A 14,443-nucleotide genomic window follows, 5' to 3' on the forward strand; every position below is an offset into this window, starting at 1 on the left:
ATGGAGCTGACCTGAGAAAACCTTCATGACATTACCAAAACCATCTCTACCCCTAGATTGGAGAAACCTTTGTTCTCTGATTTTCTTACCATTCTTATCCCCCTCATCTACCTGTTTTGTGAAGGGAACTAAGAGATCAGCATCACTAAAGATTTAGATTTGGTCCCCCAACCAGATCCTATTGAGGATCATTACAGACATACACAAAGAGCTTTATAAAAACAATGTCACAGTAAGACTGAAAGCTAATTACAGCCCCAGAGGGAAGTGACCAAGTGATGCTGCTGAGATCTGGGACTGCCAGACTGTGATCACTTGACCTGGGGAATTATCACCTAAGTCCATTTTAGTTTTCCCAGTATAGCTAAGCAGAGAGGCTATTCATGAGAAGAAATAAGAGTTTGTAGTTTTCTGAGAAAGAGACTCTTTGCCATTTTCTAGGACAATTTGGAGTCTTTATTTTATTGTAACTGAATATGCATTCCACAGAAAAATATAAAGTGGACTTTTGCATTTTTAATCATTTTATGATCATTTCAATAGTACATATTCCATCTTAGAAATGCAAAAATACAGAGAAGTATTTTTAAAGTCTTGCCAGAATATTTTGAGTTTGTTTTTAAAAGAAAGAATATTTTCAAATGTGAAAATAAAGTGCTTTTGGAAATCAATCTTTTGCATATTGTTTTATTGAGTCCATAGAACAGCATAGCAGAGTAAGCACTATTCAATTTATGTATTAAACTAGATTATATATCTAATAAAGCTTAGTTTCATCTTTGAACTCAAAACTACACAATTCATTCTTGTTCTTCTCTTCAGCATTCTTCTTTGACACAAATTTTGTCAAAGTACAAGATAAAGATAGAATGTTACCCACCTATTTTATAAGGCAAAATCAAAGTACCAGGCAAGAACACCACCACAACAAAGAAAATTAGCAGCCACATCACTTTTGAAAATAGATATAAAATTCTAGCTTAAAAAAGAAGTATGTCCTCTTGTCTTCCCTCTATAACAAAGTGACAAGGCTCCCACCAAACCTCATTCATTATAACCCTTCCTTTCTTGTGCACTCAAGAACCACTCCAGCTTTCCCCCCTCTCTCTTCTACATTATCTGTACTTTCTTCTCTATTGTACGGTTCCACTCAGCTTTCACCATGTATTATATCTCCTATCTTACTAAAATTTCTTGATCCAACTTTCCCTTCTGGCTACTGCTCCATTACTCTAAATACCTTTGCAACAAAATTCCTCAAAAGAGTTGCCTCTACTCTCTTGGTCCAATTCCTCTCCTCTATTTTCTTTCAAATTCACTCCAAACAAAATTTGCCTGCACAACCCCCACTAAATTCTTTCAATTCTCTCATGACCTCTGTATCAAAATATAATGATCAAGTCTCAGTCCTCATCTTTTAACCATCATCTACTCCAATCTTCATGTACATTTTCTTCATTTGGCTTCTCAGGTACCATACAATCCTGGTTTTCCTACTAAGTCATTGGTGGCTCTTCCTTAGTCTCCATTAATTGTTACATATACTCTGATCTCCTGATTTTTTAAGAATACCAGGGCTCATGCCTTTTCTATCTATATTCATGCTCCAGATTTTCTCATCTAGTACCTTGCCTTTAAATAACATCTGTGTATCATCTAATATCACCCTCAATGGGGAAAACCAGAGAGGTTTTCCTCCACAGTCAGGAATAAGACAGGAGTGTCCACTCTCACCATTACTATTTAACAAAATACTGGAAGTCTTAGCATCAGCAATCAGATAACAAAAATAAATAAAAGGCATCCAACTTGCAAGGAAGAAATCAAACTTCAACTATTTGCAAATAACATCATACTCTACATAGAAAACCCAAAAGACTCTACAAAAAAAAAAAAAATTCTAGAACTAATACATGAATTTAGCAAAGTTGCAGGATACAAAATCAATGTGCAGAAATCAGTTGCATTTCTATACAGCAATAACAAAGCAGCAGGAAAAAAAAAAAAGCAGCAGGAAAAGAGATCAAGGAATCCATCCCATTTACAACTACACCAAAAACAATAACATACCTAGGAGAAAACCAAATCAAAGTTTCTGTACTCTGAAGACTATGGAATGCTTACAAAAGAATATGAAAAGGATACAAAGAAATGGCAAAATATTCCATGCTCATGGATTGGAAGAAAAAGCATTGTTAAAATGCCTATACAAGGGGCGCCTGGGTGGCTTAGTGGGTTAAAGCCTCTGCCTTCCGCTCAGGTCATGATCTCGGAGTCCTGGGATTGAGTCCCACATCCGGCTCTCTGCTCAGCAGGGAGCCTGCTTCCTCCTCTCTCTACCTGCCTCTCTGCCTACTTGTGATCTCTGTCTGTCAAATAAATAAATAAATAAAATCTTTTTAAAAACATTTTTAAATGTCTATAATATCCAAAGCAATCTGCATATTTAATGCAGTCCCTATCAAAATAGAGGCAGCTTTTTTTTCCACAGAGTTTTCACTGAGCTGGGACAAACAATCCTAAAATTTGTATGGAACCAGACACAAAGACCCTGAATAGTCAAAGCAATCCTGAAAAAGAATAGCAATGATGGAGGCATCACAATTCCAGACTTCAAGCCATATTACAAAGCTTGACTGTATTACAAAGATGACTACAAAGCACTCATCAAGAAAGTAAGGTAATGGCACAAAAACAGACAGATCAATGGAAAGAATAGAAAACCGAGAAATGGACCCACAGCAATATGGTCAATTAATCTTTGACAAAGCAGGAAAGGATATTCAATGGAAAAAAGACAGTCTCTTCAACAAATGGTGTTAGGAAAACTGGACAGCAACATGCAGAAGAATGAAACTGGACCACTTTCTTATATTACACACAAAAATAAATTCAAAATGAATGAAAGATCTAAATGTGAGACAGGAATCCATCAAAATCCTTGAGGAAACACAGGCAGCAACCTCTTTGACCTCAGCCACAGCAACTTCTTACTAGACATGACACCAGAGACAAGGGAAACAAAAGCAAAAATGAACTATTGAGACTTCATCAGGATAAAAAACTTCTGCACAATGAAACAATCATCAAGAAAATGACAAGGCAATCTACAGAATGGGAGAAGATATTTGCAAATGACATATCAGATAAAAGGTTAGTATCCAAAATCTATAAAGAACTTATCAAACTAAATACCCCAAACCAAATAATCCAGTTATGAAACGGGCAGAGGACATGAATAGACATTTTTCCAAAGACATACAGATGGCTAAAAGGCATATGAAAACATGCTCAACCTCATCATCAGGGGTATACAAATAAAAATCATGATGAGATACCCCCTTTTAGCCATTTTAGAATGGCTAAAATTAAGAACCCAGGAAACAACAGGTGTTGATGAGAATGTGGAGAAAGAGGAGCGATTTGCACTATTGGTGGGAATGCAAACTGGTGCAGCCACTCAGGAAAACAGTATGGAGTTTCCTTAAAAAATTGAAAATAGAACTACCCTATGACCCAGCAATTGCATTACTAGGTATTTACCCAAAGTGTACAAAAATACAGATTCAAAGGGGTACATGCCCCCCAATATAGCATTATCAACCAAACTATGGGGAAAGCCCAAATGTCCATCGACTGGTGAATGAAAAAAGAAAAAGTGATATAGGGGTGCCTACATGGCTCAGTTTGTTAAGCATCTGTCTTCAGCTCAGGTCATGATTCCAGGGTCCTCGGATTGAATCTTGTGTCTGGCTCCCTGCCCAGTGAAGAGTCTCCTTCTCCCTCTGCACCCTGCCCTCTCACATTCTCTCTCACTCTCTCTCAAATAAACAAAATCTTTTAAAAAAAAAAAAAAGTGATATACATACAAACACACACACACACAATGGAATGTTACTCAGCCATCAACAACAATGAAATCTTGCCATTTACAACAACATGGCTGGAGCTAGACTGTATGATGCTAAGTGAAATTAATTAGTTCAGAAAGAGATATACCATATGATTTCATTCATATGTGGAATTTAAAAAAAAACAGAGGAACACATGGGAAGGAAAATGGAAAAAAGAGAGGGAAGCAATATAAGAGACTCAACGATAGAAAACAAACTGAAGGTTGATGGAAGGAGGTGGGTGGTGTGGGATGGATAAATGGGTGATAGGTATTAAGGAGGGCACTTATTATGATGAGCACTGGGTGTTTTATGGAAGTGATGAACCCTTAAATTTAAATAATTAATTAAAAATAAAGCTACCAAATTAATCATATAAATAAATAAATAAATAGATAAATAAATGGCATCTGTGTATCAATGCCTTGCTCATACTTCTAATCTGTATATCAGGCACGCTTATCCAGATACCTACTTTACATTTCCACTTGGATATTTAAAAAGCATCTTCAATGAAACATGCACACAACTGAGTTCCTACTTTAACCTCCTCCTTCATCTTAAGTGATGACAAATCCATCTCTCCAACTGCTTATGTCAAAAACTTGGGAATCATTTCTCTAAAATTCAATATCCATTAAATGGCAAATTTTGTTAGCTAACCCTTCAAAATCTCATCATTTCTTACTATTTGCATTGCTACCCAAACCACAAGTTCCCTTAAATCTTCCCTTAATCTGCAACACAGTAGTAATTTACCACTACCTAGACCACTGTACCACTTTTCCTAGACTATTCTTAGCAAGACACCAGACATAAAGTTAATTTTACTTTTCCCTTTTTCTTTTTCAATTTATTTTAAAAAATTCAATTTCCAACGCAGGGCTTGAACTCAAAACCCTGAGATCAAGACCTGAGATCAAGAATCAGATCCTCAATGGACTGAGCCACCTGGATGCCCCAAAGTTAATTTTAAATGTAAATGATATCATGTCACCTCCCTGCTCAGAACCCTCCAATGAACCCCCTTTCCCAAAGTAAAAGGCAAATATGTTACAATGATTTACAGAATCTTGTATGATTTGGTCTCACTTTACCTCCATGAATAGTCTCCTACTATTTTCCCTCTTATACTGACAAATTCACATACCTTCTTGCTGTTTCTTGAATACAACCAAGCACATTACACATTCGTACTGACTATCCTCTTGGCCAGGGATGCCCTTCTCCCTGATATTTAATTAATAATCCACATATATATGTCAGTGGATTATTATATATATATAATATTATATATTATATATTTCATATATTATATATAAAATATATATAATAAAAATATATATGATAAAATAATATAGTATATCATATATAATATTAGTATATTAATATAGGATATAAATATATTGGTACATATTATTATATATAAGATATATAATATATAATTATAGTAAATCTATAAAATATATTATTATATTATATTAATATTAGATGCTATAGTTATATTAATTTATAATATATAATATTATATATATCCACTATATATATTAATCCACTGACATATATATATGTATATATATATATATATATATAAAATCCACTTCCCAAGGATGCCTACACCCTGACTACCCTATTCAGAAGTGCAAGCCACTCCCCAAAACCCTGGAGTTTCAGATTCACCTTAACCTCTTCTATTATACTGGTAGTGCACTTATTTCTATTGAACTTACTATGAAATTTGTTTATTTGGCTTATTATTTATTGTCTGGATAGCTGAACAATGTTAGGAATTTTATATACACATGTAAAATATATATATATATAATATACAATATTATATGTGTGTGTGTGTGTATATATATATATATATATATATATATATGTTAAATACCTATATTTTTTAACTGAGCTATCCCAAAAGCCTACAATAATGGCTGGCTCTCAGTAGACACTTTGTATTTGCTGCATAAATGAAAAATTGAAGAGGGGAGCAGAAGGAAAAGGTAAGGGAGAGGATGAGAATCACTCCTGGGTTTCTTGTTTTCGTGTCTGGATAGATAACAGTAGAAGAAGACACAGTTTTAAGTGATGATCATAAGGCTCATTTTGCATTTATTCAGTCAAAGGATGTATGAAAGACACCAGAAGATATGTTACATATGAATCTGGGATCTCAGAAGAGACAAGGACTATGTTTCATATAATAGTGTGATATAAAATGATTACAGATCAGAAGAGAAATGGATTATTCACCAAATGGTATGAAGAAAATTAAAAAGCAAATTTGAGAAATGTAGATTTCTCCTCTTCTATTATTTCCACTAAAAATAATTTTGAGGTGGATAAAATATTTTAGAAACACATGTTCAGGGGCACCTGGACGGCTCAGTCATTAAGGATCTGCCTTCAGCTCAGGTCATGATCCCAGGGTCCTGGAATCGAGCCCCACGTTGGGCTCCCTGCTTGGTGGGAAGCCTGCTTCTCCCTCTTCCACTCCCCTTGCTTGTGTTCACTCTCTTGCTGTGTCTCTTGTCAAATAAATAAATAAAATCTTAAAAAAAAAAAAAAACATGTTCATGGATATTCTTTAGGCATTAGAATGGAAAAGGACTAAGAATAAAACTTAGTCATAATAAAGAATAAAACTATAAAGCCACATTTTAAAACTCCATGAAGTTAGTGTCACGGAAATCATTACTTTCATGTTGCGGAATATTATAGGTAAAATTAAAAAGAAAACAACAAATTGGGGGAAATATTTTGAACACAAATATGATAATAAAGGAGTTAATAACCAGGTGGTGGGTATTGGAGAGGGCACAGATTGCATGGAGCACTGGGTGTGGTGCAAAAATAATGTATACTGTTATGCTGAAAATAAATAAAAAATAAATTTTAAAAAAAGAGAAAAAATAATGAATACTGTTATGCTGAAAAAATAAAAAATTAAAAAAAAACAACAAAAACAAATTAATTAATAATGATAAAAAATAAAGGAGCTAATGTCCTCAACATATATGTGTAACTGATAAATCAATATGATAGAACTAATATTCTATATATGAAGATGGGGAGGAAGAACACCTCAGCAAACGTTCTACTTCAAATAAGAAAAAAATGTGCGACTATTCTTTGCCTGCCCTAAATCACTTTTTCCCTTTCACTGATGTTTGTTCCCCATCTCCTCCATTTGGGAAATGCTCCTCCTCAAATTCATGTAGTTCTTTGGAGGCTCTCAGCCAGAGAATATGTTGGCCCCTACACACTGGGGTGGGCATGTGATCCAGACCCAGCCCATGGAAGACCCGTCAATCAAAACAATGCCAGCTAAGATCCTTTCACTGAGTTTTTTTTTTTTTTAATTTTTTTATTTTTTATAAACATATATTTTTATCCCCAGGGGTACAGGTCTGTGAATCACCAGGTTTACACACTTCACAGCACTGAGTTTTAATATGGAGCTGAGAAAGAAAACTGTTCCCTTTTCTATGAGGTTGCTCTGCTGGAATGATTTAAACTTGGGAGTTGTTTGCAGCCTCTCCTCTCTCCCAACACCATACATAAAGAAATCTATGTGTGAAACAAAATGAGATTAAGGTACAGAGACAGAATTAAAAGAAAGAGGGAAGAGAGAAAGAAAGAGAGAGAGCAGCAAGAGAAAGGGAGTGAATAAGAGAGAAAATCTGAGAGTGTAAAATTGAGTGAATCCCTGGAGTCCATGAGGCTGATGCCACTCTTGGACACACCAATAACCTGAGTCAATAAATTCCTTTTTTTTAATTATTTTTATTAAATATAATGTATTATTTGCCCCAAAGGTACAGGTCTGTGAATCATCAGGCTTACACATTTCACAGCACTCATCATAGCACATACCCTCCCCAATGCCCATAATCCAACCACCTTCTCCCCACCTACCTCCCCCTAGCAACCCTCAGTTTGTTTTGTGAGATTAAGAGTCTCATGGTTTGTCTCCCTCCCGATCCTATCTTGTTTCATTTTTTCCTTCCCTACCCCTCACAACCCCCCAGCCTACCTCTCAATTCCTTTTTTATCAAATTCATCAATTCCGTTTTTATCTGGAGTGCCTTGGTGGCTCAGTTGGTTTAGTGCCCACCTTTGGCTCAGGTCATTATCTCAGTGTCCTGGGATCAAGCCCTAATTTGGGTTCCCCACTCAGCAGGGGGTCTGCTTCTCCCTCTGCCCCTCCTTCCACTCATGTGTGCAAGCTCTCTCTCTCTCTCTCTCCCACTCAAATAAATAAAATCTTTAAAAATAAAATAAAATATCTTTTTTTATTAATGTGGTTTTAAAATTTGTTACCTTAAGCAGTTTTAGGTGTATGGTTCGAGTGTTAAGTGCTTTAATATTGTTGTAAAACATCTCTAGATCTTTTTCCTTTTGCAAGACTATCTATTTTTTTTGTTGTTCTTTTAAACTAGCTTTGACTGAATTCCTGACACATGTAATTCAAAGAGTTCAGGTAAATAACAATATTTGAAAAATTAAAAGCATACATAAATTGAAGAAGTCTGGAAAAAGATTTTATCTTTTTTGTCTTTTAAACTGGCAAATATTTTTAATACATGGTCATATTCAGTACTTTGGGAGGGGTACTAAAGTGGATATACTTCTTAGCAGGTAAAAATCTTTGGGGAGAAATGATAATGTGAATAAAGAGTTTAAAAGATTATGATCCCCTATTAACTCCAAATATATCAACCTATGAATATAGGAAGAAATCTGAAATATAGACAATATATATGCAAGATTTTCAAGACAGAGTAAAAATTTAAAGATAATCTAATTGGCCAATGCTGGAGGAATAACAAATATGATACAGTCATGTAATGCAATACTAAATTATTAAATAATTAATATTATTACAAAATAATTTTAATTTGTACCCCAATATTTAATAATGTGAATAACTTCTCAGCATATAATATTCATCAAAAAGGATAAAAATGCAGAGACCATTAAATCCCTATTTTGTAAATATATGTTTTTATTTAGGCATAGAAAAACACTAGAAATAAGTATACCAAGATATTACTACTAATTATCTCTATGTGGTGATTTTATGGATGATTGCTATTTTATCATCTCTAATTTACAAATAAATTTTTCTTTGTTAGAAGAATTTTCTTTTATTAAAGAAAAATAATATTTTCTTAAATAAATAATAAAACATAGAGGAGTCCACATTAAAAGTAATGGAAAATAAAATATTCCTAGAACCAGAGATGTGTTTATCAGTATTCTTTTGATTGTAAATGACAGAACTGCACTTTAAATGGACTTAAGCAAGAGGGTTAATGTATAACATATAATGTAATGTATCATTTATTCACTCAGCTGGTAACCAAACTAATTGGAGGGCAAGAATGAAGCTAAATGCTCAAGGCAGCTGGAACCAAGAAACTGATTACCAAGTGATTACTCTTCTCCCACATAACTTTTTTCAGTATCCCAGACTTGATTTTTGACAGCAGGAAATATGATTGCCAGAAGTTTCTATAAATACAGCTCCAAGAGGGATTTAGTTTGGTTTCATTCTATTCTCAAATCCAACATCCTGGGGGAAATGCTCAGATCTGGCCCCATCTTGGTTAGAGGCTCATAACTACACCCTTTAATGTGGCTAAGAGATGTGCATTATGACTGGTTCAGAAGCCCAACCTTTGATCAATAATTGGGGTTAAAGAAGTAGGATTTAACTACTGTGTTCATAATCATACTACATGGTTACTGCAAGAAAAAGCTACATTTACAAGAGAAGGAGGTTGCTCATTTGAGCAAACAATAGACTAGATGTCCACTAAAAGTAGTTGTTTCTTCAGAGTAAAAAGAATGACCTTTAAAAGTAGATGATACAGAAAACCTTTTGGCACTACGAAGTTGAAGAATGTATCTGCTAACAGATACAGACCTGAGAGAAAAGCAGAAAGACAAAAGACTAGGACGGGTAGGCCATTTTCTAAATCTGTGTAATCATGTAAACAGTGAAGAATCTGGGAATCCCTGCTGGAGCTATTAAATGTTATTGAATCAATGAAAAAGAAAACTGAGTGGAATTTCCATTTTAAAAACACAGCTTCCAAGTAAATTTTAGGGAAATTGAGCATAAGCGGTAGCTAGTAAACTGATAATATATGTATTGGTTTTCCAAGTGTCCAACAGAGGGCTCAAAAAAATGAATGAATTATATAAGAGCAATGGAAATCAAAAGAAGAAGTATATAAATTAACAAGTGAGATATAATATGAGGTAAATAATAACCATTTATAAGACAATAGGAATATTAATAAACTGGTTAAGATGTATGGAGTATGTGTAAGGATATATAAGGTTAAGATTTATTTGCACTACATCTCTGAGAAGGAGCCTTGGTTGCTCTTTATTGAAATGGATAGGAACTGGAATTTCTAAATCTGTGTACATATACCCGCATTCTGAGAGAAGAGAACACAATCACGTATATAAAGCCTCCCAAACTAAAATTTAGCTTGTAATGACTCAAATCATGTAAATGCAATGGGAATAGTATTGTGACAACAGAAGAAAAAGGAAGAACCTGGGTATTTACAAATGAAAATAAGAATGAATCTTAAAGAACACAGGGGTTAGACAGCCTGAAACATAGTACAAACAAAAGTCAAAAGTTAAGTCTTGTGAGACCAGCCAGAATAGTGATCTGGTCTAACGATCTTACATCATCAAAATCTGACATGATTAAATATTTGAATAATCCATCTAACTCCTCTTACTCTGATTCCCTACTCATTAATGTCCTTTTCATCACCTGACTTCTCAGAAATTTGCCTATAATGAAACAGTAAGTTAGGTTTTCATGACAGTTCAGACCACTTTACTAATTTTTAACAGCAAATTGATAGACTGCCATCTTGCTATACATATATTTGAATCAGTGTCAAAATATTTAGTGTCAATAGCAAGCATTCCCTTATATAACCCACTTGGACATTGACAAGATTCAATTTTGAATTCTAGACCATAGTAAATTCATCAGGGTCATGTCTCCTGAGAGACAAACAATTGGCCTTCTCTGGAAGATACTTTTTATCACACCACATGCTTCCTCCAACCAGAGGCAGCAACACAATTTCTCAGTTAAGATTCTTTTTTTTTATATATAATTTTTTATTTTTTATAAACATATATTTTTATCCCCAGGGGTACAGGTCTGTGAATCACCAGGTTTACACACTTCACAGCACTCACCAAAGCACATACCCTCCCCAATGTCCATAATCCCACCCCCTTCTCCCAAACCCCCTCCCCCCAGCAACCCTCAGTTTGTTTTGTGAGATTAAGAGTCACTTATAGTTTGTCTCCCTCCCAATCCCATCTTGTTTCATTTTATTCTTCAGTTAATATTCTTAAAGAACAATACTATTTTCATCTGGAACACCTAAACAGTAATAGTTTCTTGGAAACTGATACTGAAACCATAGAAGTTTAACGTTATCTCAAGTCAGTAAGGAAACTCCCTAATACTTTTGTCATTTATGAAATCCTTCTATAAGCAATAAATTGACTACATACTTTCCTCATTGCCACTTTCATTTCTTTGTTCCTAAATGTATAGATGACGGAATTAAAAAAGGGAGTAAGAACTGCATCAAAAACAGCAAGAAATTTGTCTAAATGTGATGTGGGGTGAGGCCAGATATAAACAAAGATGCAAGGACCAAAGAACAAAATCACCACCGTGACATGAGTTGACAAAGTGGAAAGGGCCTTGGATGAGCCTCTTGAGGAGTGTTTCCAAACAGTGATCAGGATAAAGCTGTAGGAGACAAACAATATGAAGAATGATCCCAGAGATATAAATCCACTGTTGGCTGTGACCATGAACTCTAAATTGTAGGTATCTGTGCAGGCAAGTTTGAGGAACCGAGGGAAGTCACAGTAAAAGCTGTCTAATAAATTAGGGCCACAGAATGGCAATTTTATAACAAAAAGCAGTTGAATTGCAGAGTGGGTCAAGCCAATTACCCATGCGGCGACCAGAAGCAAAATACACATTTTTCGGTTCATAATAGTCAAATAGTGCAGAGGCTTACATATGGCAACATATCTGTCAAAAGCCATGGCAATGAGCAGCACCATCTCTACACCACCAATGACATGAAGAAAGAAGATTTGAGTGATACAGCCACCAAAGGAGATGACTTTACGCTTTCTAAAAAGATCATAAATCATCTTGGGAGAAATGACAGAAGAAACCCCCAGGTCAATGAAGGAGAGGTTGGCCAACAGAAAATACATGGGGGAGTGCAAGTGTGGGTTAGAAGCCACGGTGAACATGATGAGGGAGTTTCCCAACATGCTTGCCACATAAAACGTGGAGGAGAAAACAAAGAGAAGAACTTGGATCTCCCAAGAGTTGGTGAGTCCCAGGAACACAAACTCTGACACCACAGAATGATTCACGCCATCCATTACTTTATCAGCTAGAATGTTTCCAAATAAAAGAAAATAAAAAAGAATCTAAAATAAAAATGTTAATAAAGTTCTTTATTACAATAATTACTCAAGGCTGTGAAGACTATCCCCTCAATTCCCTCAATTCCCCCCACAGGGACATTATTAAATAAGCATTTTACCTGGTATCACCTAAAACAGTTGCGTCGCTTACATATGCAACATCCCTAACACCATGGCTTCCAGGGCTATTCATCTATAAACAAGAAAATGAAGCAAATATGAAAACATTTTACATGCACATAGCAAGGCTTGGGAGAGGCAGGAAAGGCAGTATAGTACAAAACAAGGGAAAAAGGAAAGAGGAGGTAAGAAAGATGGCATTTGCCATACTTCACTGGTACTCTTTTAATTGTTCATGGAACAATTCTTCAGCCATTCAAGTTGTCTCATTTCTTTCCCTTGTTAATCTTAGGCACATAATATGTCTCTTATAGTCATACTTATACCTTGTTAATACATACTTATACTTGTTAATCATATTTGCAATTCACACAATGCCCACAGGGTAACAGTGAGTATAAGAGAACCAGGCATAGGGTATAGAGGTTATTCAAGAGGATGATAGGATTGAGGCAAGCATAGATTAGATATTAATGGCACAGAGTATTTGCATGGGCACCCAGAAAGTGCAAGTACCTAGTAGAATGGTTAGCAGCCCAGACATGACCAAAAGTACAAGAATGAAGGGGGTTTTATGGGAAGTTAAGGAAGCCACTTTAATTTATCTGTCCAGATTCTTCATAATCTCTGAAGTTTGTGAGCCTTGGTTATAGCTATTGGAGCCCTAAGTTTTTGAAATTTGCTAGGGATAAAGAAATGCACACTAACGGTGTAATTGCCACATAACTATTGACTCTCTCCTATCCCTTCATCAGCCTTAGCCCCTTTTATCCCTCTTATCTCTCTGCTTCAACTCTGTCAAGTCTCTGGGATCCAATACCAAATCTGACTATTCCCTAGCCTAATTCTGGGTGACAACATGAATCTCTCCAGTTCTTACCCAGTTTTGTTTTGTTTTTGTTTTTGTTTTTTTGCAAAGAATACAATGTTACCACATGGAAGGTATATTCTCTTGCCTCTAAGTCCAATAGTTCTGTTTTGTGTGTCTCAAACCCTCTCGCTCCCATAATACTTAAATATGCTACTAAAAGGTACAGTGATCTGAGGAGATAGGTGGCAGAATAAAAAGTAAAAGACTGGTAAAATAAAGGTACATGAATGCACAAAAAGCCTCACACCTGGAACTGAAAGGAAAGGGCAAGAGAAACTCAGAAATAGAAAAAAAAAATGGATCCCAAATCTTTGTCTTTTATTATATGTATTTATATATGCACATATATATTCATCTCAGTTGAACATGATGAGTGAAATCAATCATAAAAATATTATCTCACAAATCTCATGAGTGATTACCTACTTCAAATTAATCACTTGCAAATGAGAAAACAGGGGCACCTGGTGGCTCAGTTGGCTAAGTTTCTACCATCAGCTCAGGTCATAATCCCAAGGTCCTGGGATCAAGCCCCGCATCGCATAAGGCTCCCTACTCAGCAGAGTCTGCTTCTCCCTCTGCCTTCCCCTGCTGGTTCTCTCTCTCTCCCTCTTTCTCTCTCAAATAAATAAAAATAAAATATTTTTTTAAAGAGGAGAAAACAGTAGTCTAGTGAGAAACAAACAACTAGTTATAGACAGAGAATCTGGGTTTTCTAGTCCACATATGGCTTCAGATTCCACATGCGAGAAAAATCTTAAAGTTGGGAGGAGACATGTCAAACCTGGATCTACTCGGCCCAAAATCATAGCCACTAGTTACATATGGTTATTAAATGAAACTAAAATCTATTTCCTTGGTAGTACTAGTCACATTTCAAGTGCTCAATAGCCTCATCTAGCTAGTGGTTATGGATAGAATAGTGGAATATAGAACATTTCCAATCACTACTGATCCCTTAAAGGTAAATCAAAATCCCATTTCCTCCATGAAAATTCTCCTAGTACCTCTACTTCATATGTATCTCTTCTCTTATTCCTAGAAG

The 14,443-nt window shown here is 35.3% G+C and overlaps 1 protein-coding gene across 1 annotated transcript; it reads right to left on the bottom strand.

The window, feature by feature from the left end:
- Positions 1-11,423: 11,423 nt before the first annotated feature.
- LOC131835292 (olfactory receptor 4F3/4F16/4F29-like) lies at positions 11,424-12,362 on the bottom strand. Its single transcript, XM_059179648.1, has one exon. It carries the CDS (start codon positions 12,360-12,362, stop codon positions 11,424-11,426), a length of 939 nt encoding a protein of 312 aa, XP_059035631.1.
- Positions 12,363-14,443: the final 2,081 nt, after the last annotated feature.

This window comes from Mustela lutreola, chromosome 7 (assembly GCF_030435805.1).
Source record: "Mustela lutreola isolate mMusLut2 chromosome 7, mMusLut2.pri, whole genome shotgun sequence".
Lineage (NCBI taxonomy): Eukaryota > Metazoa > Chordata > Mammalia > Carnivora > Mustelidae > Mustela > Mustela lutreola.

Bases quoted from the DNA above. Each gene is read 5' to 3' on its own strand.
- LOC131835292 (XM_059179648.1), bottom strand. From the start codon at position 12,362: ATGGATGGCGTGAATCATTCTGTGGTGTCAGAGTTTGTGTTCCTGGGA.